General features: G+C 32.6%; 2 protein-coding genes across 9 annotated transcripts in view; both read left to right on the forward strand.

Annotated features, from left to right (window-relative positions):
• The first annotated feature begins 1,640 nt into the window (after positions 1-1,640).
• LOC148618960 (uncharacterized) lies at positions 1,641-12,977 on the forward strand. 2 transcript variants are annotated; one of them, XM_088578392.1, is made up of 11 exons: positions 1,641-1,761; positions 2,527-2,601; positions 3,378-3,431; positions 4,630-4,714; positions 5,553-5,722; positions 8,368-8,473; positions 8,963-9,133; positions 10,115-10,150; positions 10,706-10,820; positions 12,163-12,249; positions 12,352-12,977. In XM_088578392.1, exons 1-11 carry the CDS (start codon positions 1,679-1,681, stop codon positions 12,474-12,476), a joined length of 1,107 nt encoding a protein of 368 aa, XP_088434518.1. In that variant the 5' UTR covers positions 1,641-1,678; the 3' UTR covers positions 12,477-12,977. The 2 variants fall into 2 exon arrangements, with proteins under 2 accessions (XP_088434518.1, XP_088434519.1); XM_088578393.1 differs by lacking the exon at positions 1,641-1,761 and adding an exon at positions 1,955-1,994.
• Positions 12,978-23,242: 10,265 nt separating this feature from the next.
• LOC148618961 (uncharacterized) overlaps positions 23,243-26,561 on the forward strand; it is a 39,451-nt gene continuing 36,132 nt past the window's right edge. For 2 of the 7 annotated variants that reach the window (XM_088578397.1, XM_088578399.1), the window contains exon 1: positions 23,243-23,356. The gene's annotated coding sequence lies outside the window, so the exon portion shown is untranslated. Of the gene's footprint in view, positions 23,479-25,127; positions 25,250-26,561 lie in introns of all 7 variants that reach the window. The other 5 variants (XM_088578395.1, XM_088578398.1, XM_088578400.1 and 2 more) reach the window with 3 other exon arrangements.

Here is a 26,561-nt window from a genome sequence, read left to right on the forward strand (position 1 = left end):
TTTGTAGTTCAATTATGCAGTATCTTGGATGTTTTGTGCTTATTCATCTATAGGTGTTCTTTGTAAACCATCATCGAACCTGAATATTTCGCAAACTGGTGCACTGCATGCTACGATGCATCTCGATTTTTTTTTTTTTTTTTTTTTTGGTGTGTTTATGAAATATGTCGTTCATTATCAGAATGATGAATTAAAAAAAAAAATCAAAAAGTTGAATACAACTATACAACATTTACAACAATAAGCCTGTGTCTAGATACGTTTGAATTCGGTACCTGTACTTTCCTTTTATCCCTGCTTTTATACCATATTTTGCAATTTGACGATTATTCGAGGCGTTAAAAGTTCAATACATTCAGTACATGAGTACTTTGATTTTAGTTCAGCTGGAAAATATATTAGTATGTCTATGGTAGCAACTTATCACCATGATATATTTCTTTTTATTTTGTTTTGTTTTGTTTTTTTTTTTAATCTGTCTTTGTATCTTTATTTTTACAGTACTTGACAAAATATATATCATTCATTATTTTAATTGATATCAATGTTCTTTAACCTTTATAAGTACTCATGTAACCCCCGTGGGCCAATAATTGTGAATGAAATATGTTCTGTTCTGCTCCATTCGGTTTCTGTTCCAGTAATTTGTCTGAGTAAATCCGACCTGTGCATATTGGATTCCTTGTTTTGTTTTGTTTTTGTTTTTGTTTTTGTTTTTGTAGATGTCGACAAGACCTCAGCCTGTGTTTTATTCGTGTTAATCCGCTTTGACCAGGTAAAGCTTATCATCGGAGGATTTTAACATCCTGTTCGATTCTAACGCTTAAGAAACACAAAAATCGTCATGATCTAAAACACAAACAGGATATATTAGTACGACAAAGATTCAAACACTTACACTGGTGATCTGTATCCTGATTTGCCACCATATCTACATGTATATACCAGTGATGTTTTGAGAAGGATGTTACTAATTTAAACATCAGTTTAAATGCCCAATGATTTTGTTCCATCTTTTACTCTTATTTTTCCAAATGTTAATTTTCTAGTCTTTCTATCTTTCTTTTTTTTTTTTGACCTTCATTTTATTTAATTATTTAAATTGTGAATTTAACTTTTTTCTATTCTATTTAAATTGTCTTTCCCCTAGTAATTATGAAATGTTTGTATATATCCCCTTGAGTAGTGGATTTTTCCCCCATAAAATGACTACAGATTTCTCCTGTTTTTTTCTCTCTAATGATTTACAGTAAAACTAAAGACCAAAGCGATTTTTTTTTTATATAGTGCTATGAAGAAAAATATAAGAACAAGAGCAGATCGTGTCTTTTTATATATCCTTCTCATGATGTGTCCAAGCTTATTGATGCTAGAAAACTTAAATCCTGGGATCTTATTTAACAAATTTGATCCTAGCAAACCATAAAATCAAACGGCAGTTCCCTTATGAAGTCATAATATGCACGAAAATACCATACCTGAAAGTTGCATCTGAATTTCCATGATATGCTATTTTCTTTAAATCATCTGACCTGTTTTTTTGTTGTTTTTTTGTTGTTTTTGTTTTTGTGTTTGTTTTTTTTAGGGGGGGGGTCCTGAACGTTCGGGTTTAAATATCCCGCGAAAATAACTATTGAAAGTTTGGTTAAATCTGATTGCACTGTTGTACACGTTGAACATGGCGGACGTCAACATTGTCAATGGGGACGAGGAAATTGCAGGCCCAGATAAGAAGAAGCGAAAAACCTCAGGAAATATTAAGTAATTATTTTAATGACAAATAATCGATTACATTATGATCCAAAAAAACGATCGTTTATTTGATTTTATCGTTTGCTGTTGACTGAATAACCTCAAACCACGTGGAACCCAGTCTCAATTAATCGGGTTACCCGGCTTTGTAATATTAGACTAGCCCTAATTTGCATATAAGTATTTATATGGAAAATTCAATGTAGACAATCTCTATCAAGTCAAACAGTTGAGATGGCAAGGTGTTGTATCAATAGTTTAAAAAAAACCACGTTCTACAATTAAGTTGTCTAAGTACCTGTGTTTAACCCATCATACAAACAACCAAAGAAGAACTTAAATTCAGTTCTCAAAAGTACTAGTATTAGACTACCTTTTTTTACTTTTATTTTTTAGTGGTAGTTCACAAACTTTGTTTAAAAACTTACTTTTTTTAAAGTATTGAACAAGGGCAAAATGTGTCTGTAGCAGACCTTCCCCACTACTGTGGAGGTGGGATTTAAAAATACATAGAGAATTATGTAGAAACATTTGTGTGTTCACAACTACTGTAGCCAGTGTCAAAAATTAGGACTGTACATAGTAGATATCTTTATTATTGAATAAATAGATCATTGTCTTACTGTTAGTCTCAATGATGGAATATACATTTTATATAAACAAAATTTTGGCTGTGTACAGTTTATTTGTTTTATTAGTTTATCAAATTTATGGAACTCTGCTGCATAGTTTATTAAAATTTTTTTAAAGTGATGGAATTGGTTTTGATTTTAGAGAAGGAATTTTGCTAGGTTATGGAAACCCACTTCTGGATATCTCTGTAAATGGTACAGAAGAATTCCTTAAAAAGTGAGTATTAACTTAAAAGAATCAACTATTTATTCTATACTCGGCATTACATACATAAAATATTGTTAAGATTTGAAATAAAAGTTGGTGTACTGTTTTATTGACACCTACTGATATTTAAAACATGTAATAAATAACTTGTTTATTCATATCACAAAATGGTTTCCCTGTAAAATGTGAATTTTACATTGTCAAATCGGCCATGATTTTGTTACCAAGAGGATTTTCAGTTCTTGGTAGGTGGACGAAAACAAAAGATTCACCACCTTATTTTGTATAAAACATTCTTCTGAAGGTTATCATTCTTACTTAATATAATTGTTTATTTTAAAATTCATGAGAAATTACATTTTTGTCATGATAGAAATTAAAAATACAGTTGTCAGTATTTTGTCAATAATTGGCACTTAGTAACAAAAATGGTGTAATTACAATGGAATTTCTCATAAGGTATTATAAAATTCTTTTTGATTGTGCATATCAACCGTAAGTACTGATGTTTGTTTTTTATAAATTGAGAAAAGCATAACAAATAAGAAGAAAGACAACTCTGCCTCAATAAAAGAATGGCTAAAAAGAAATTAAGATTAAATCAAAAATGGGCTTACTGACGTTGCATATCGTTGCATGTACTTGTACATGTAATAAACAGGGTATAGATATGCCTTCAGACATTGGCCTGTCGCTAGTCAAAAGTTTTTTTCAGAAACCTCATCTGAAACCATGTCTGCCATTTGTAAATGGAATTCATTATAATATGTTTGAGTGTTTTGTAGGTATGATTTGAAAGCTGACAATGCCATCTTGGCTGAAGATAAACACAAGTCCATGTAAGTGCACCATTAGCTAACATTTTACCAATATGACAAAGTTAGTGGGTCAGTTTCAAATTTGATTAGGCATTTGACTACTACAGTACAAGTGGAAACAAGTGGAACAAACCTATGTTATCCTGTACTTTTATACCATGGTACTGTAAACCTAAGTTACCCTGTACTTTTATACCATGGTGCTGTAGACCTATGTTGCCCTGTACTTTAATACCATGGTGATGTAGACCTAAGTTGCCCTGTACTGTTATACCATGGTGTTGTAGGCTTATGTTATTCTCTACTGTTATACCATTGTGTTGTAGACTCAAGTTACCTTGTACTGTTATGCCATGGTGCTGTAGACCTTAGTTCTTCTCTACTTTTATACCATGGTGTTGTAGACGTAAGTTACCTGTATTGTTATTTCATGGTGTTGTAGACCCAAGTTATCCTCTACTGTTATACCATGGTGTTGTAGACCTAAGTTACCCGGTACTGTTATTCTATGGTGTTGTAAACCTAATTTACCCAGTACTGTTATACCATGGTGTTGTGGACCTAATTTACCTTGTACTTTTATACCATGGTGTTGTAGGCCTAAGTTATTCTATACTGTTATACCATGGTGCTGTAGACCAAAGTTATTCTCTATAGTTATACCATGGTGTTGTAGACCTAATTTACACTGTATTATTATACCATGGTGTTGTAGGCCTTAGTTACCTGTACTGTTATACCATGGTGTTGTAGGCCTAAGTTATTCTCTACTGTTATACCATGGTGTTGTAGACCTAAGTTATTCTGTTTTATTTTACCATGGTGTTATAGACCTGAATTACCCTGTACTGTTATACCATGGTGTTGTAGACCTAAGTTACCCGGTACTGTTGTACCATTGTGCTGTAGACCTAAGTTACCCTGTACTGTTATACCATTGTGCTGTAGACCTAAGTTACCCAGTACTGTTATACCATACCATTGTGCTGTAAACCTAAGTTACCCAGTACTGTTATACCATTGTGCTGTAGACCTTAGTTACCCTGTACTGTTATACCATTGTGCTGTAGACCTAAGTTACCCAGTACTGTTATACCATTGTGCTGTAGACCTAAGTTACCCTGTACTGTTATACCATTGTGCTGTAGACCTAAGTTACCCAGTACTGTTATACCATTGTGCTGTATACCATGCTGTATTTTATAATATTTGATTATAGGTATGATGATATGGCCAAGACATTTGCTGACCATGTAGAATATATTCCTGGTGGAGCAACTCTTAATGCATTAAAAATAGCCCAGGTTAGACTAATAATATTCTTTATCATGTCATGCTTACCCAGGGCATGGTCTAGGATTCAGTTGATAGGAGAAGTGACTTCCCCATTCCAAGAGTGGTAGAGGGAAGTGAGTCTTGTATGGAGAGAAATCATACTTAAACGCTGGAATATTTTATAGATATGAAGTTGTTTCATGATATGGACATGTAGTATAATAAATAATCAAATAAGATAAGTTGAATACTGTAATTCCATTTTCTACCCTTGCAAATTAATTAGTACATGTATAAAGTAATTGTAATTGATTATAGTAAGTCATCAGCTTGTTTCTTGGTAGGATGTTCTTAAAGTCCCAGGATGGTCTAGGCCTATTGTGGTCACTTCCTAAAATAGAAAAGATAGTTCATGTAAATCATCTCTGTACTGTCATTATGACGAGTGCACTGGTATTTTAGGGGACAAATCAACCTGCACAGACATACATGTACATATGTATGTTTACATTGTTTAGGAGGCATTATTTTCAAATTGATAGTTACTTAAAAAATACAAATCTACTGAAAGTCTAATTTCAATCTAGATATTTTGTTGGATGAATAAAGAAATATTTTAAAAGGTATTCATAACTTTATACTTATGTATGGTTTTGTGCCTCAACACCACAGGTCATTGATGAATTACAGACAAAAATTATATTTTGAACAAAAAAATTAATGTTTATATTGCAAGACTTTAAACTGATATGTTAATCATACTTTACTTTGATTTATCAATACAGATGACATATAATTTGGCAAATACTATTTATAAAGAAAATTCCATTCTGCAATGATTCTGAAATAAATTTCATTTCCTTTAAGTGGTTGCTTAGGGTACCTGATGCAACAACGTTCTTTGGTTGTATAAAAGATGACCAGTTTGGTCAAATCCTGGAGAAGAAAGCCAAGGAAATAGGAGTAAATGTAAAATTCCAATATACAGATAAAGAATCAACAGGCACATGTGCTGTCATAGTCACTGGAGATAACAGGTTAGGCTACATAAAAAAAGCATTAAGAAAGACACTAAAACTGGTTATGTTATGGATAAAGGAACGAGCATTGTTACACTTTACAATGTATTGTTGATTTTTATACCCTCACTCTGTCCATGTGTCCACCAGTAACATTTTTTTCTGTTGCACTTTCCTCAGTTACTTCTCATCACAATGGTTTAAAACTTCACACATTCTTTCTGTAGGTATGCAATATGGTGGGACCCATTTATGACAAATTTGACAACAACTTCCTGTTTATTTTCCTTATATTGTGATTGAAAGCATGGAAATCACTATTGATGATGGCTCACATATTTCTTGTTTCTCTGGATACAACATACTGAGTAATTTTAGCTGCAGGACTTTTTACACAACTGCAAAAATTTGTCATATAGTGGTATCATGCTGTTGTCATTATCATTCGTAGATATTTGGTGTCCTGACAATAATTTAAGTATAATTGTATAGATGTCTCAAGAAATTATTTTATACGGTACCATTACACATAGGGAAGGTTGGGATGGATTTTGGGCTTTGTGACTGCAAAGCATTTTACAGTCGAACCTCGTTTAGTAAAATTCAAAGCGATCAGGCAAAAATGTTAGAGTTTTCCAAGGTTCATGTCATCCAAGGTCAAGTATGACCCGGAAATAGTTCGGTCAATTATTATACCTCATGCAACGAAGTTGCGAAGGGTATGTTTTTGACCCGTCCGTCAGTTTGTCTTAAGTTTTCCGGACTTTTTTTCTAAACACTTGCAGATATGGACATGATTTTTAATATAGAAGTTTGTTATGGTAAGTTACAGTTCAAGTTTAACTTTCATTCCGCTCAGATGATTTTTACTGAAATTACGGGCCTTAAACTTAACAAAATTCACAGAAATAATTTTTCCGGACTTTTTTTCTAAACGCTTGCAGATATTGACATGATTTTTGGTGTATAAGTTCACCATGATAAGTTACAGGTCATGTGTATGTTTTGTTCCACTACAATGATATTTCCTTTGGATTAATAAAACTTAAAGAAATCACAGTCTGGAGTTTGAAACTACTATTCTGAGTAACAGAATTTAGTTAGAAGATAAAGGTCTAATGCCTAAAAAACACTCTTATTCCTTTTTTTATCGGGGTCCTTCTACATGTATTTCTCTTACGAACAAATTTACTTAGTTTCCAATATTGGGACGCGTGGGGTATGTAAGCACGCTCACTAAGGTTCTTTAATTGATTCTGCATTTACATCATTTGTTGTGCTTGTACATGTACTTCACTTCACAGGGTACTTTATATGATGTCTTGCATTTCATATCGTAAGATATTTTTGTGTGTGTTATATATCATGCTTTAAATACTGAACGGCACCAAGTGTTTAAGGGAAATTTCCTTCTTTGGTTTTTGACTCTTCGGAATAAAAGTACCATGTGTCACCACTTCATCACAGGACCTTCCCTGCTATTTCTGAACACTACATAAAATTAAAGTCCAAATGTAATACCTTGTAAATCATTCAATACCTCTTATAACCAATAAATATGTTTTTGGCAATTGTTCTTTTCAATAATATTCTATTATTTCTGCAAAAAAATTAAGATCTTGTCTTCAAATCAACTTTCTTGCCTTGAAAGATATTTAGTGTTAAATTTGCATTTAGGGAATTAAGTTTTTGCAGTCATATGTCCAGAAGCATTAAATGTGTCGAGCATGTTCCAGTTAACACACTAATCAGTTTACATCTCCATCATGTCATCAATATTTTACCATTAATAAACAGGAAGTGAAGAGCAATGATTTTAACCAAGTAAAATAGGCAGGATCAAAAGTGTCTACTTTAGGAAAATCTTATGTTCATCAAGGAAATTATTTCTTAGCTGAAATTATTTTTTTTAGTATTATTACACTAGGATAAATAATCTGCTAATATAGTTTTTGAAAGTAAATGCAAATAAACTTTTGGACAGGTTTAAAAATTTGGGAAAAAGATTAGATGGAACAAAATTTGTAAATGTGTGTGATGTTGGAAACTTAAACTATTAATTACAGTTTATACTTCAGAAATTAATAGTATTGATTGACAATCAGTTTACACATATTAGGAAGAAAAACAGTTCTGAATAATATGCAAAATGCAAAGTATAATCCCAGTTTTATTTAACATCATGCAATCTTCAAAATTTTGTTCATGCTTCATTTTTCACAAGAATCAAAAACCTCCAGTGCTAACAGCACTTTTCTCTTCATTGAAAACGCTTTCAGTGCTGAACATAAATGCCACACTAATTATTGTAAAAACACACTTTGATCGTGGTTTGCAATAAAGCAATCAGTTTTCCCACTAACTCCGAGACATCACGGTTAATTAACCTCAAAGTCCTGTTTAGGGGACTCATTGAAAACCTTGAGTTATCTGAGATTTCGATTCATCTTAGGTTAAATTGTATTTGAGTAGGGGCAGTTTTGCATGAACTTTGAAATTAGTTTGAGTTATCTGAGATTTCGACTCTTCCGTGTTCGACACATCTGGGTTTGACTGTTATTTCTTAGCTACTACAATATACATTTTATTTTTTAAAAAAATATGCACAGATTATTTATGTTTATTCAGTATTAGTTTTTATATTCAAAGTCTTTCATTTTCAGATCCTTATGTGCAAACTTAGCAGCAGCTAACTTATTTACTGAAGATCATTTAGATAATGCTGATAATTGGGCTCTTGTAGAAAAAGCTCAATATTACTACATCGCTGTAAGTTAATACTACAAGAAGCTTCGAATTTTTTAAAAAAGTTATTTTATTTGTTCCCTATATTAATTATTTGTAAAATGGATGTACCTTGAATGATTTCCAGGTCTTGATATTTCAGATATTAAAACTTCTTTAAGAACATAACTTCTTTAATTAGACATTGAAGTAATGTTGAAGAAAATGCTGAAATAAAGTTGCTGAAAAAAATATTCCCTGCCTCCTACTCATGTAAATTTAAAAAGGACAAATGGATGATGAGCAATCTGTTTGGTTCTAACATTGGCCTGATCAGAATTTTCACACATCAGGATTAAATACCAGTATTGAAAAGTGGTCATTATTGAATTAAACCACAGTTAACATATGTACATTTGTAAATGTAGATGTTGATGCAGACATTCTTTTATATGCTATATTAATCTCACTTATTTCAGGGCTTCTCTCTTGACGGCCTCCATTATTTCACTATTTTATTTTCTCTCATTTCAGGGTTTCCCTCTCACAGTTTCACCACCATCCATACTCAGAATAGCAAAACATTCCCATGAAAAGAAGAAAACTTTTTGTATGAACCTATCAGCTCCATTTTTATGTCAGTTCTTTAAAGATCCCATGCTACAGGTGCTACCTTATGTGGATATTCTGTTTGGCAATGAAACTGTAAGTATAATTCACAAAGAAGAAAATAAATGCAGTTAGTAGGCCAACCTTGGAAATACTTTCTTTCTAGAGCCCAACTATAGAATTAAGTAGCAGTCTATAAAAATCAGACAGGAGATGATTCATTCTGGGAAAATAACCCAAATTCACATTTATTTCTCATTCGGAAGCATAGACAGACTTCATAACCACTTTTACTTATCATTTTATGAGATAGAAAAGTATATAGATTGTGTTTGGAATTGGTTCTATGCAAGAGATTTGGTTGCTTTGTGTGAGAGATGAACACAAAAAAGACTATTGTTATGTAAAATTAAAGCAGACGTAAACCAGAAAATAATGTGTTTTTTTTTTGTAGGGGTTTCTACACCTCTACCATAGACAGTGTCTGAAATTTATATGGACTGGTACTACAAAAAATCAAAAAAAAATGTCAATAAATAATATCATATCTATTTGAGGAATATTTCTAATTTTTAAACAGGTCATACGAAATAACCTGGTTTGCAGCAGCTTATAAAGGGTAAACTGGACCAAACCAGGTTATTGAATATATCCTGTTCAAAAATTTGAATCAGTCTTTATAATTTAATTTCTAAATATGTGAAAGTCGCAATATTAAGATAGGATTCTTTATCAAAACATGGTTTTGCTTTGGATTATATGAAACACTACTGCATTAATGATGTCACAGTACAAAGTCAAGTCATTCAAAAATAACCTGGTTTGCTTAAAGAGAACCAACCAATCAGAAAGTTTGTTACAAATTAAATTAAATTTCAACATGACACAAACTTAAATACTTTCGAAAATGTAAGGAAACCAGCAGCTGAGAATATAAGTAAAATTACAGTACATGTATCAATAATTATTTAGTTATTGGTAGTAAGTTTATCAACGTATCTATAAAGATCTTTTTGAGCTCTTATATGTAATAAATAATGGAGAGGATGAAGTATTTATCAGAATTTTTTTTTTCAGGAAGCTGAAACATTTGCCACAGAACACAAGATGGAGGTATGTATTATTACATGTTGACATGTAGGTTCCTTTTTTTATATATATTATTATTTTTTTTTGTAAGGGGGAGGGGTTGAGATGGCCCTTACCACTTCAGAGAAAGAGTCTAAAACAAGCATCTTACAAAACTTAGCTACATAACTTTGGTATAAAATCAAAAGGATAATTGGGTTTTGATTATTGGGGTGTAATCATTTTAAAATTAGGGGTCAAATACACTGTTTTAATAAGTCCATGAATCTCTGTGAAATTACAAGCTTTTTCACTACTTATATCAAGCCAGGATTGGATTTGGGGGTTATGACCTTAACCTATCAAGACTGGGGGCCAAGAAGACAAAAAACTTACATTTTTCTGGTTTTTGGACTATAACAATAAAAATGTATGGATCTCAATGAAACTGTACACTACCATAAGAAAGTTTGTGATTAAAGATTGGTCTCATTTCATTATGCATTTCAAACAGATTTTTATAAGTTTTCATATAATAAACAGCAAGACTATCTTTTCTATACTAGACCCTTAATGCATACATTTATCTGTTTTTAACAGACCACAGATAGAAAAGAAATAGCCAAAAAGCTAGCAGAATGGCCTAAAGAAAACAAGGAGAGATCTAGACTTGTTGTAATTACTCAAGGAGATGGAAATGTCATCATTGCTCAAGGTAAAGTTGCTATGAATAATATTTAATCTATTTTACTCCAACAAGATAAATGCTCAACACCATACATTTTCTTAGTCTCTACGTTTTATATTATTTGTTGGGTCAAATAAAATTCTTTTTATCTGATTAACTTCTAGGATAATCCACAAACTGTTTAAATAGTCTTGAAAAGTTGTACAGTAAAAAGGTCTTTCTTCTTTTTACATGTGTCACCAACATTGAAAGCAGGTCTAGTTAATTTATAACAAATTAATTGTTATTTTAACAGTCTGTATTGTATTAAAATGAAAGCTATATTTATGTGGGTAGGTAGCAATTACCGTATTCTTCTGTGTATACTGAACACTTTTTTCAACTTTTTCTTTGTTCCAGGAAGGGGGTGCGCAGTATACACCAAAAAAATGAGATTCTAGATTTTTTTTCTTCTGGAGACGTAATTTTCGAGGTCCGTAATTTTCAGGAATAAGAAATGAAGTCGTTAAAAAAAGACAAAATCGATCCATTTTGTATTTTTGGGAACAGTTTTATGTGAAATAAATGAAGTTTTACTACTATTTAATAATTGTTTTACCCATCAATGCCGTCTTTTTGCATTTCATAGTTTGTACGAAAAATCACATCTAGCTTCTTTCAAAACACTCTGTCCTAATCATAACTTCTGCACCTGTGTGCAGTGGAGCATTAAATACACAATAACGGGAGTGCCAACCTGTCCTAGGGCCCATTGTCAATTATCAAATGAAAAAGATCAATTTAAAAGGTGAAACCAATTGTCACTAATCCTTTAATCCGCTAGATGTACTGTTTCCAGATGTTGAATATCAATTCAACAGCTTGGCAAATTAAACATTTTTTTTTTATAAATGGTTGTACTTGACGCCATTAAAGTGAAATACCTGATTTGCATACGAAAAGAAAAAGTAAATATTTTAGCTGATCTGTTCAATGGATCCAATACATCGCTATATTTTAATCAATAAATGGCTTGCAAACACAGGGAAACATAGAAAAATGCTTTTATTAAAAAGATTAATGATGAAAGTATACACATTTCAGGGAATTTACCAGAACCCTTTCATCTCAATGTGGTCTTCTGCTGGTGATTTTTTCCTCGCATCCCAGTATGTGTTTTACACAGAAAGTAACTTTTTTTGTCGATATCTCTTGCCAAGAAGGGGGTGCACAGGATACACAGATGCGCTTAATACACTGAAGAATACAGTATGATTTATTATTTAAACCTTCAGTATTCTCATTTAAAGCAAGGAACACATTTATTATGTATTAAACCAATGATCTGACTATATTTCTGGTAGTATTTTCTAACATTTTCTTCTTCCAGATGGAAAAGTATCCGAATACCCAGTTATTCCAATTAAATCAGAAGATATTGTAGATACCAATGGAGCAGGGGATGCCTTTGTTGGAGGTAATTCATGTATTATAATTTGTGAAAAAATTTAAGGTCTTTAGATATTTAACTATTTTTTTTTAAAATTTTTTTAAATATTATTATTTAATCTCATTTTAGGTTATCTATCCCAGCTGGTACAAGAGAAGACAACAGAGGAATGTGTTCGTTGTGGGAATTATGCTGCTAATCTCATTATACAGCGATCTGGTTGTACATTCCCAGAAAAACCAAACTTTCAATGATTCTGTTGTAGATTTCTATTTTATAAATTTTTAACATGGGTATCAAGCTTTGGTGTCTGTCATTTAGACACTTACAGGTTTAATTGGTATGCTGTTGGACTCATTTTTGCAATCTGAATTACATGGACTATCAGTAAAGGGAAATAATCCTGAAATTAGTTGTTTTGTTACGTGGGATAGTAAATTCTCGAATAGCGTTATCATCAAAATAAAATTGTTTTTGTTGCAATTAATTGTTGAATGATATTGTTTATTTTTCAATTTGTATTTATATTGTGAGCATTTTTAAAGTTTTAATTTTTAAATTAAGTACTCATGTCACATCTATTCATGATATTTAATGACTCATTTGCAATTTATCAAAGTTTTTGTACTTAGTGCCTTTTTGTTTAAGATTACATGAATTTCTATTAGGAAAGTCTTTACTCATAGATTGGAGATGTAAGACTGTAAAATCAGTCAAATAAATGTTAGAAATGATTAAATCTATGCTATTTTGTAGTGATGTTTATCATGCTTATGGTTGCCACTGTCAGCTTCTTTCACTGTATTTTGTGTCATTCCTCCCTTGTATATCAGTTGTTGTTTTTATCCTATGTGATACATTCCATTGCTAATTTATAATTCAAATAGTCATAGTTACTTAGGGCTGTTCCAGTAAAATGTATTAGGGATAGGGGAAGTTGTTTTTGTTCTTTGTGTATGGGTAGGTGCTCAGGTCTCTTGACAAAATATAGAGTTAAATACAAAACATCAATAGATCCCCAGGTGAAAAAGTGCCTTCCCCGGGTACCTCATATCTTTTAATGGAACAGCCCATAGGTTCTTCTTTGCAAATTTATGTTTTCAAATTTATTTTTATTATCATCTGAAAAGTTCCATCCTTTTCACGAATTATTTAAATTCTATAAGTGAGATAAAAAACTGTTAAGTGACAAAAGCAGTCCAGTGTTACTGCGAACAAAAATAGTTTTATTTTGTGGACATATAGGAATAATTTTGGCTGTCCATGTGCCTATCCATTTGTCCATATATCTTAAGAGCTCAACTCCTCCTTAACCATTCAGCTTTCAATGAAATTGAATATGGCTGCTGTATTGTTTATAATCAACTTATGAATAGGAAAGATGAGGAAAAATCCTGTAAACAGTTAAATTTGGCAGAATTATTAAAACTACAGTTGTTTCAACAGGCCTAAAGCCATTAGAGAATCTTACACTATAAAGCCCCCAGCCCCCCCACCCCCCCCCAAAAAAAAAAATTTTTTAAATTTAATAAAGTTTGGTTGAGGAGTACAAAGAAATCATCGTATCTGCTCATCTCTTTACATACCTTGTAAGTGCTGCTCCTGTTAAACTGCTTCATGTACTTCTATGAAATTTTATAGGAAGGTTAGGCATTATGTGTAGATGTGCACAGAGGAAATTGTACCAGGCTGCAAGTGTTGACAATTCAACTTTTAATTGGTTTTACATGATAAAATCTCATCAACGCAGCTAATCCTTAGCCCCAAAAGGGGTTTGATCAAATTTTATGCAGATGTTAATGAAGGAAGATATACATGTACATTAAACACTAACAGTAAATAAATTGTGTAGAATTTAAGGGAAATTTTTGTTATGTAGGCTCTTTAGAGCCTGTCTTGTATCATTCAGAAGTGACCTTTTTGCCCTTTGAAAAACAGTTGCAGGTGTATAATGGTATGGTGTTTCTTTCTGTGTTGTCATCATCAGTAGACACTTGTTTTTTGCAATAACTTAAATATTAGTTTGTTAATCTTTATAAAATCCTAACCACAAAAGGAAGGTTGATGGTAATTTTAGGGGCTATGGCCACAATATTTTTTGAATTACGGGCCAAAACGAGCATTTCATAGAACTAAACTATTGAACTTCTGCAAAAGCATATAATCTTAATGCACAATATTCTATACCACAAAAGGAATACTGGGGATGATTATTGTGACTTAGACTTAAACCTTTTATCAGCATTTTTCTGAAGTCTAGACAACTAGTAAATGGCTCTTTTTAAATTATATCAGAGGTAACATATACTGCGAAAGAAAGACTGGGAATAATTTTGATTTCTGTGACTTGAACCAATTAGGAATTATGACCAGAAACAAACATTGATCAGATGTCTTTATGATAACTTGAGTAAAAGGAAATTGATATATTTGATATTGTCCCATACAGGGCCATTTTCCCAAAGGAAGGTTGAGATTGATTTTGAATGTTGTGACTTTAACCATTTGGGAATTAAGGGACAACTTCTATTCTGGTCCAATTCTTATCCTAATTGCAATCAAATTGCAAGGTACAAACCATATCTAACATACAGCAGTGTGTACTCCAGCACAAACCTTCTAAATCTGTCTACTGTTTCTGTGAATTTTATATCAAATATAGTGGTTGATACGATCCAAAATCAGCACCATCAACTTCCTATTACCCAAAATATCTCCTTGTGACAGATCATTCAGTGTTGATTTTTCATCAGAAGCATCGACCCTTTATTTCCCACCTATTCATAATTCAAAATAAAATGCGACTTGTCCGCTCGCACTACGTAATAGACATCTTTTGCTCAACTTGTGTCCACTTTCTTGTAACATATATTTCAAAGGGACCAGCTTCATTTCGACTTATTAATCTTACTTCTGCTTTGAAAGTATCTTTGCCTCTTTTTAACAATTTATTTCGTTCTTCTCTTAATTAGTGTAAACATGTTTTATTGCTAAATTTACAGGTAATTGGATTGGACATAAGTTATACCAACTTAAAGGAGTCCTTTCACATAAGTACAAGTATTGTATGTGAACATGCGTCAGCAACAGAACATAATATACAATGAAAACAAATAACTGTGTGTGTGTTATGTATGATGAACTTGTCATTTCAATATCTGTGGCAATAGATATCTCGACTAAAAAAAATAAATAAGAGAAAACAAGGGAAATATTAGCATGATGAATTTAAAATTGTTTGCTGTGATCATCCTCTGTCAAAAGGCTTTGGTTGTTAGATGAATAATTGAACTGAATTAAATATACAGTTGTTTAAATCATCAGATAAGGTGTCATTTCCAAAATGCAATGTTTCACTTAATTGTTCTAAAACCTCCAGGTTAGGCATTATGTATTTACATTCTGTTTTATTTAGGTTGTTGATTGTCAAGCTTGATACTTATAGTTCCTCTCTAGTTCTATTGGAATTGAATTCAGCAAAATGTATATACTGCATTGTAAGTGACTTGACATTCCATACAGTTGTCTTTCTATTTTTGTGCAGTCATAAGCTCCAGTTCTCTAGGTGTAATACACATCACTCCCATCCTATATGTGATTCGAGGTATGCATCATATACTTCCCAGAGGTTGCCTATCTTAATTTTTTTTTTTAAGATTAGGGTTAAGGTGCCAGATTTTAAGAAAGATGGTATGTCAAATATTCCTATAATTTGGTATAAGATGTGACGATTCACTGATAATAACCCAAAATCTACATATCTGAAATGTCTGGGGTCTTGTCTGTTTTTATTTCCTTATTGTTTCAACATTAAGCTTTCATTTGACCTTTTTCAGATTCCTCCACAATAAGTACTAGTTTATAATTTTGCTCCCTCAACTCTTTCAAAATCAAGTAACAGGAAAGTGTATGTCGTTGCCAAATTTTTATCATTGCTTTTTTCTGCTACTCTCGTCCAATTTTAATGATTTGATATTCAGAGATAAGTCTTATTTTTGCCTGTTGGTCATCTTATGGAATAAAGTGGCATATTTGGATGACGTTGACATTACTTTGCTTGCTCATTTCTTTCTTTTTTTGTGTGATGCAATAAATTGTTTTTGTTTTTCTCTACAGGCGTATTATTTATGCCTTAATCATCTGAGATTTCAACAGATTTTCTTTCGAAGTTGTATCACCCGCTTTTTTCCCAGATTTGTACTTAAGTCTAGATGCAGCCGCTAACTCATAACCCTTTAGTTTTGCTACTGGTAGTTTCAGATTGCATATGTCACCTGTTTCATGTAATGTGATCTTCATTGGCTTTATATTGACTCCTGTCAACGCTTTGTCTGTATTATCCCATTTGGGTTCTATACCTTGAGTATACATGTAATTTATAAGGATCGGGACATGGTCTGACGTACGGAAAGCGAGAGGTACCTTCATACTAAAGAATTCTTACTTCACATTTCCAAGTTTTTACTTTGCCATTCTTCAGAGTTCCCATTTCATACATACTCCATGTACAAATGTAGTTACTTCAGAGTTCTAATTTTATTTTGCACTTTCAGGTTTCTCAAAAAATCTAATCTGGACTATATATGTACATAACATTCACTCGGAAGTCGAAAGTAAAAAATCTTGAACTTAGACAATGCATTAAATCTCTGAAGTATGAATTAAGTAAGAACGTTACAACCCTGAAGTATGAAGTTAAATTCCGTACTTCGGAGAAGAGCTCTGAAGTGTGAAGTTAGAACCCCGAACTTTGGAGAACTATGTAGTAAAAACTGTGAACACCGAAGTATGAAATTAGAACTCTGAAGGACAAAGATAACTCGCTTTCCGTACGTCTGACCATGTCCCGATCCTAAATTATATGAACACTTCGCTTTCCGTACTGACGTGTTGCCTGCTCTAATTCCACGACGATGCCATACCCCATTATGCGACTGCAAATATGAAAATATCTATTGTCATATTGAAATTCTAGGAATAGTTTACATCGAGGAAGACACCAGCAAAGCAATGTCATAATGGTTTAGAACACAAGATAATGCGCTCCATGATGGCATTACGGGTAAATTCTCACCATTAAGTTTGCCACTTGAGATGAGTACGACATGGCTGGAAATAAGGAAATCAGCCTTAAAGACAATACAAAATTAACCATGTCCAAGAAGTAAATAGAGTACCGGTGACTGGAATTATGTCTAGCATTGTTCATATTTTACTGAAGTTTAGTTTAACCTACATTCCATTGATTCAAGTAAGACCACATTTGTATCCTGGTTTAATGAAGTATCTCAAAATGTGACTTTCCTAACATTATTTCAAGTCGCAGCAATCTGATAAGTCGAAGTTATTTTTGTGTTGCTGTGGTTTCGTTGTGTTTTTTAGTGTATCGAGAAATAATATAATATTAAAAAAATAATATAAGGGAAAGTTAACGAGTACTGAGAAATGAACAGTATATCTGGTGAAGCATGTCAAGTCGACAATTTTTCGCAAACACAAACGGTGGTGAGATTTTTAAATGTCATCAAAAATTTAGGATAAAATATGTTTAAAAATAGATCCCTTTGTTGTTTTGTACCTTGAAAAAAAAGGTATAGGCCAACATCTGTCACCAAACTGTGACCACTACTTTGTCGTCATCTATAGCAGCTGTTCCATACGTTTCTTTGTTAGAGATATTTCACAATCTTGTATAGATTTTGTCATTTTCCAGTTTTGTTCGAAGTAACCTTTTAACTGATACTTGAATACTTGAATATCTGCACTTTTTTATTGCTGAACTATCGTATTTATATTATTGTTAGCGTAGTGCTATATACATAGTTAAAAAGCGAACGGCAATTATATGTCAAACCCAGCATCCAACTAATTTAAAGATATATATCACTGTAGAAATATGTATCTAGTATCTTTTGTTATTTTTTTATGAGGGTTTGTGGTTGTGATTTGATGAAATTTTCAAGGAAGTGGGGCAAAAGTATTCGTTTTTTTACCTACCAAAAGAAAGCTTCAAAAGTACTTACAAATGGATTACACGGACACACATAAACTTGTGCGGTCTTGCACTGTTTGTAAGTTCTCTTTTTTTTGTTCAAGAAGAGACGTCTTCCATGGTAAGCCATTTCCATGCACTATTATTCAACGTTTATGTAAGATTTCTTGATTAAGAAATAAGATATCTGACATATATATTGGATATCTTATGTACTATACGAAATATAACATTGAACGTTAAAACATATAAGATATTTACATATAATATAAGATACCTTTTCATGCCTTTAGTATTTAAGATATCTAATACAATATATGAAATATTTATACTAAATAATACTTCATTGGCACAAACCCATCAACAAAAAATGGCTGAGGTCTGTTACACTTAATTGTTACAAATATAATGAACATGTGTATACATTATTTTTAATTTAAACGGTAATTGAAACATCATATATGTATGTAGTGGACTCTTTCTAATATTTGAACAGTATGATACAATTTTATAACCTTATATGATTTATGGTTTGATACCAAAGACATGTTAACCGTAATGTTGTTATATATTATGTTTGACATTTTTTCATTAAAAGCAGTGACTATATAATACTAAAGAGTAATCAAGGGAACAAATGTTATAGCGGTAATCAAAAGAATGTAATCCAGGGACAAAGACCAGAAATGGAAAAACAGACATACATAACAAAGAACATAAAGTAACTAAAATCATACGTACAAAGTAACAAAGCAAATGAGCAACACGGAATCCACTAAACTGAGAGCATGGACCAGGTGCACCCGTAGGGTAAGCGTCCTCTGCTTTTCTAGAAGCACCCGCTGAGTTGCTCATAAAAAGTCAAGTCTGGGGTAGACGATAGAGGAAAGGAAAACTATGACACGTCGAACAAATCAGTTTTCATGGCGCAGATGGATACACTGAAACGATCCACGAGTTCATGATGTCCCGAAAAAATCCCGACCCCAAGTACCTTATTCCAGCAATGCTAAAGGTTGTCTGGCAAGCTATTTTCTGACTTGGAGCTATCCTAACATGGGGTATGGAGGAACGGAATTCCAACCTCTTACGTTGTAGGAGTACAAGTACCTGTGCTATGGACTGGCCATTTAAGTCGCATTGTTTTACCCCGAGCGATTCTAATCAGTTTCTTCATAATAAAGTTGAATAGACACAGTCTATGACATAGGTTATATGTTTATCACTTTTTTTTTTTACCACGGCTGTAGTCTAGAGAGCTTTGAAGCACGTCATATTAGAATTCTAATTAAATCGACACGATGATTTGAACATTTCTACAATCGCTAGGACCGAAAGTGAAACTACCGCGAACTTGACATCGCTAGACAGACAATAAAAAGCGCGGGAAATTTGTGTTCCTATTGTTATTGCAATTAAGTACTTCTCTGTCTAAGAATCTGGCAAAATGTAAAGAAGTTGTGGCATTTTGAAGAAAAAAATACGCAGAAAATTGTATTGCGTTATCCAAGTACTCATACCTCATAACCTCCAGAAGTAACCATCAAAGTGTTTGTAAAGTTTGCCTTTGCAAGGTATTGATAGGCCAAATTTAGTAGAAGTGCACCGTGGAAAAATGTTCGGAAAGTTTTCCCACACTTTTTCCCTATTAAGCAGGCAAAAAAATCTAAGTCACAAATGCTTCATGATTAGATGTTTTGAAATATATTTTGTAAGTCGTTTAAAAAGGCCAAGTTGAGAATAATGATGTACCACCCACTGCCTGATTGCTACACAGACTGGTACTGAAGCACTTGTCAATCGATGTCAAGGTCGCAGTAATTTCACTTTCGGTCCAAGCATAGACCTGTAATTAATTATAGGTCTCTGGTCCAAGCAATTGTAGAAATATCATTGTGTTGTTTTGATGGTGATACCTGTTTATTCGTTAGATTTATCATTTGTCAAGTGGTTGCATGAGCAGTAAATAGTTATATTTTGGATTTTAATTTTAAAAAAATGAGTTCTTCAAAGCGAGACCTCCAAATCTGGGATCACCTTTTTTCTAAGGTATATACTAGTGAGCTGTTTATTTGGTAGCGGGAGTAAACCCCTGTGCAAGGATATAATAAAATATTACTATGGTGTGGCATTCTTCCATTTTCGTTGATTATAGAGGCCACGTGATTCAGCCGTGATTCAAAGGATATTCAGCGATATATTAACACTATGTTTCTATTTTCAAGTCGTTAATATTGTTGGCGAATTCTTGCACTCGTTATTTCAGTACTGTACATTCGTATATGATTTGCATAATTATATATTACTACACCACTGTATGCTGATTGGTGCCCTAGAATCGTCAATTCTAGCTTTATACGAGATCAAAATGTACCTCTTATATATGTATATATACGTGTACGTGTGTTTTACGTGTGTGTTTTTTTTTACTTGTTTGAGTGCGGGAGTTTTACATTAAAAGATGAAATGATCAGTTAGCATTGAACTTTCTGCAATATACATGAGAAACGCCTAGTCTCCGAGTTGTTTTGATTGAGAAACATTCGGGTCATCATGGTTACGAAGTCACCCGATTTTACATAGCGCAGATATCGCAACTTCGCTTGAAGTTTGTCGATCTTAGCCGATTGACGAACTGTAGCCTTACACAACAAAGTTCAAAAGTAAAGTCGGTGCATATAAAACATTACAACACAAACTCAAATTAGCTTTAAAACCGAAATAAGCTTTGAACCATTCTTAAATGTTAAGTATATTTTCGAAAAAAGGAATACACTAATTTTGCTAGTAATGTACAAATGTACGATATGTCAAAAGATGTGAAATGGAAAAGAACATGAATATATATTATCAATCGACCAATCGAAGTTTCACCTCACTAAAATTTGTGATTTTTTTTTACTTCTGAACCGAGTTCATACATATATCTACGCCAGTCATTACGTTATATGTGTGGACCCGTTTGAATATATTGACCTCGGACTTCGTCCATAATCAACGGCAGATCCAGACACTTTGGAAAGGTGGGGTGCCATCCGGGTTTCCTCAGAAACCGGGGGTGCTAGGGCATTATTTTATATTATTGTAGTGCCAACCATCTGCATCCCATTTCTGGATCCGTCACTGCATAATTGATAAATATCCCAACTAAAATATAAGGTATATCATATAATATATAAGACATCTGTAGAAACGTATATACAGTAGCGGATCATGGGGGAGGATGCAGGGGTTTGTACATCTCCCTTTTCATTAGAAAATTTGTTGTTTTCGTAAGATGAGTAAAAATGACAAATATTTCCCTAGCACCCCCCCCCGTTTTTCTAAGGGACCCCGGCTGGCACCCCTCCTTTTCAAAGTGTCATGATCTGCCCCTGGTATATAAGAAGATATCTGATAAGATATAAGACATCGTATACTGTATATATGAAATATCTTAATGTGTTAATCGAGACATGTTATATAATATGTATTTGATATATTATAAGTATTCTTGAATTTCGAATAAGTATGAAAACGACTTGCCATAGTCATTTACTATCTATTGGCATATATCTTGTAGTGCAGAGGCAGATACTGGTATTGAAAATGACTGACAAAAACGGTGTGCATCATCAGGCTTCAGCTGTTTTCTTTTAATATGGATCCCGATAAACGGGAGAGTATGTGGGACCTGATTCCGTTTTGTAATGTACATATGTCTGTGGTTACTTTTTCCAGATTATTTGCAATAAAAGGGTTTCGAGGACATGAATATTCTGTTTTGAATGATGGTACTTCAAATTAAATCTTAGATTACGCTACCCTCCATGTATTGTCATTCTTTACTATGTTCTGAACTGCGAGTTATCTCATTTTGTTCATCGTGGTGTATGTTGAGGCGTTCCTTTGCGAGATATAGTTCGATTTTGAAGAAGTGCCATATTGTTCTGATACCGTGTGTTTTATTTTGTCGGGCCTGTCAGAGATGTGTTTACACGAATGTATTTACTTTATACGATGGTGCATTTGTTGCGCTTTTACAATATCCGTTCTTTTTTTCAAGGGGAGATAATCGGCGGGAAAATGTTCTATTGAAATGTATCTAGGGAATTTAAGTTTTTTCAGTATTGCATGAAAAAAAATCGTTGTCCCCTAATTTCCGTTATGAGGTATGAAAGAATGTCCGTTAAGTGTTCTTCACATGTAGTTATAAGAAATTTTATCTACCAGGTTTTTTTAGGAAGTTTTCGAAGTACTGAAAATTCCCAACAGAATCCATATAAAATGTAGTAAAATATTGGCTTTAACAAGGCTCAATTATCTCAAAATCAATTTCGGTGACCTATGTTTTTTTTACCTTAAAATTCTAAAATGTGCTCATTCAAGGTAATCTTTGAGAAAAAAATTGGAACATTATTATGTATGATCTACCTTGATACTGGACAGGTATTGTATCCGTATGGTATTACCCGATATAAGTACTGATAACGGAATTCCAACCCCAAATTGTGGCTAGGCCTAGAACTTAAGTCACGGTTGTTCTTTATATTCAGAACCTTTGTCAACCTTAGGATAAGATGCCATTGAGGGTTCTAGTATCTGTTTGAACCCGTCTTTAGCTTTAATGCAGTTTTTAATGAGAAAAAAAACTTATCTGAAAATTAATAGATAATTTATTATATATTTCAAGTTTTTAAAACATAATGTTCAATTACAACTCTCGTGATTAAGGTGTGCTTAGTTTTCTTCGTTTTAAAGAAAACACTCGCCTGCGTTATTTATTTATAAAGATTATCCTTATTTATTTACTCATCAGAAATATCATTACCTATCACTTGTCAAATCGAACCAATCAGAACGCATCAATTTACGCATACGGGACAGGTTGTTTCTACCACCGAAGGCGCAATGAAAAATAGGTCACGGATCGTCAATATTTTTATTTCAATTATAATTAAGTAAATTTCGTCTATTTTCATATTAACTACAGAAATGTACAATGTTTTATTATAATTTAGATATAAACAATCATGTTACATGCCGGCCATTATAAATCAAAAGAAAAACTGAAACTAAAGCGAACATTTGTTCAAATTCTCCTAACGATTGGCCTTTGCGTCCGTTGGAAGCCATATTTACAAATGGAGGACGAATATTTAGGTTCGATTCAAAATATGGGAAAGTATAACGCCTTGTTTCTCGTAATTAACGAAAGACATTGATAATGTTTTATTTACCGTTTTTAGTGGACATCTAATGGATAATATAATATCATTTTGAAGGTAATAAGTTGTAGGAATAAACCAGAAATAGTGTTTGAAGTGAAGGACATTTCTTGACGAAATAATGTTTTTTTACGACATTTCTTCACAAATTCCCCTTCATTTTCTCAATTTTATTAGTTTATTTGAAAGTTGGTCTTTTATATTATATTAAAACATACGCTAAACACGTTGTTTGACGCATGTTTTGTATCACAATCACGAAAATAAACAATTGTTTATAAAAATACCGCCACGAAAATCTCAAACATGGCCGCTAAAATCTGCCGAGAAATCTTTACAACGCGGAGTTGAAAGCGGTAGCTATCCACAGATTTAATTCTGTATTTATTTATATCGGAAAAATCCATTTTCGATTATTTTTATCCAAATTCAGCTTTTGGTGTCAGCGGGTCTGCCAGTTTTTTTTTCAGCTACTGTATCATTTTGTAAACACTCGAACCAAAGTTTTTTTTTAAGATTATAAAAACATTTAAGATTACCAAACTTACTGGTACAAGAAGAGAGTATTTGTCTGTTATCTAGTGCAATCTTTTGCGGTTGATCTTGAAATTATTGCAAGAATTTTTAGTATTTGGAAGCAATAGTTATCACATGCACAAGACTATTTTGATTTGCTGATTCAAACATGATTCATCTTGAGATATTTAGAAGTTAAAGTATGATTCAATCAAGTAGAACATTTTTGCATGTATTGAGAACACATCAATTGTTCTACAGCTGATCTTGTTATCTCATTCTAATAGTAGCTAGATTTTGCGCCTTAACGTGTTGATCAAGAAATGTGTAACCTGTACCCGTTCTAAATTCACTGTATTGCCAATTTTTCTATTAGCATTAGGAATTTTATACTGATACTTGGTCCTAAAGTCCCGAATGATGTTTTGAATCAATTGAAATTAAAACAAGTTGAAAACATTTATGATATTTTCAAACTCAGTCAATTTTATGTTCTCAAGTCCAGAAATGTGTACCTGAAGTTACTGTATGGAACTAATAATTGACATTTCTCACTTTCAAGTCCTAATTTGATGTTTTTATAGTTGTATCCTACACAGTCCTCTATTATTCGGGCTAGTCATTGAGAATTTTGAAGGAAAGGACTGATATTATGGGGTTTAATGTGAAATATATAATAAAATTGAACAAATAACAAAAATACTGGACTTTGATTTTGGGTCACATATTACAATATTCTGCAAACTAAAAATCGAATAAAAATCTAATTTTTGAAGAAAAAAATTAAAAATCATTATTCTATCCTAGCCATCATATCATTTTGTAAATGTGTACAATATATCAGCTGGCAATATGAAATTGGCAAAAGAGTATTTGGGTACAGGGAAAAGTTGGTGCGGTTACGGTTACACATTTGGGTATCTACTTGTACATGCACCATGTACTTTCTTTAAAAAAAATTAAAATAAAATGCATTCATTCCTATTTTTGATGTACATTGTATAACAGAACTGTACAAATATGATGCTTTCACTTGAAATGTTGAGAACAATACATCTGATTTTCTTTTGCTTTGAAGTGCAATTCTGCTTTTTATTTATTTTTATGTGACTACTATGTTTCTTTTTTATATCAAGACTACAAAATTACAAAATGTGCTTAAATTCTATTCATTTCTGCATTGTTTGCAGTCAGAGGAATAGAGAAAACATTTACAGGACAGTCGGATCTGGAAATATCTTGTATTTACAGGACCAAATCAAAACATGAAAATACTCTAGGGGTCAAAACAAGAAAGCATTTAAAATTTAAGGTATAATTAATTTATTCTCTGGAATACAAGATCATTTGATCTGCAGCGACTACATCAATTTCATCACTGTAGTCAATTTGTAGCATTTTTATGGGCATTTGCTTCATCCTCCATAATATTTCTCTTCAAGGGCTTTCCCGGGATAGCCCTATCAATGTAATTTAGCATAAAAGCCAGTTTTACAGTTGTAAATTTGTGCAAGACACTTCTTGACCTGTGATATATTGAGTGACTGCTGAAAGACCGGAAGTATTTCCGAATGAAATGTTACATACTTGACTGTATTTTAATTCTAAAAATTGTCCAATGCATCAACCAGAAATCACAACGAAAAGGTTATGTTATGCACAAAGCGTATTTTATTCTTGGGTAAGGGCTAAAATTTCACCAGACTGTCAGACCTACTAAACTGAGATATATCAGGACTGTAATATTGTTTACCGGTTGTGGTCCATTGGACTGGTGGTAATTTCCATGACTGTGTTTGTTGACTGTAAAAGACACAATATTTCAAGGCCTGCTGTAGTAAGATTCAATTTGTCACAAAGCATACTGAAAATTTCAGGCACTAAGACAGTTGTTATGGAACTTTCGTTTGCTTATGTTTTGCTTCTTTTACCTTGTACAACCCAAAAACTATTCTCAGGCTATCGAGTATCCTGTATGTACATGTGTAAGGTGATGAAGATTGTCTTCAAACCAAAATTGGTTGCTAATTAAAATCTACAACAAAATAATTACTATCTGTTCTGACAAATTCCTATTAGTGTGAGTGTCACAAAACTTACAAAAATGTTTAAGTCTGAGCATTTTTTAACTTTCATGGTAACCCCAATCAAATTCTTTGAAATAGATATCTTCTTTTTCTCAGATCTAAGTTACATGTATTTTTCATTTTTTTTTTTTATGCTAGGGCCCTATCTATTGAGACTTCTGAAAATGGCATGGAAACTTTCAGTCACTTTTGTTAGGCATCCTATATCAAAGTGAGTGACATACATGTACAGGCAATTAATTTCAGGGGAAAAGATTAATGGTTGCCCACTTGCCAATGGCGAATAGAAATGAGTCTGGGCGACTTTTTTTCTGTTTTAGTAGTCCAGCTGGCAAATTGTAAAAAGAAACATATTGTAAACAAAAGTTGCAGTCAGTTTTTACTGGTTACCATTTGATAGGAAATGTAGTGTCCCTAGTTAAATTTTATCGGTAACCAGTTCTAATAATACAAAAATCGTTCATAACCAATGCTGGTTTCTTATTTAGAATTGGTTATTAATTTCCGCATCCAGTATTTTGTAAAATGTAGAATTTT

This window comes from Perna viridis, chromosome 4 (assembly GCF_037379345.1).
Source record: "Perna viridis isolate PV_CMFRI_1.1 ecotype Kerala chromosome 4, ASM3737934v1, whole genome shotgun sequence".
Lineage (NCBI taxonomy): Eukaryota > Metazoa > Mollusca > Bivalvia > Mytilida > Mytilidae > Perna > Perna viridis.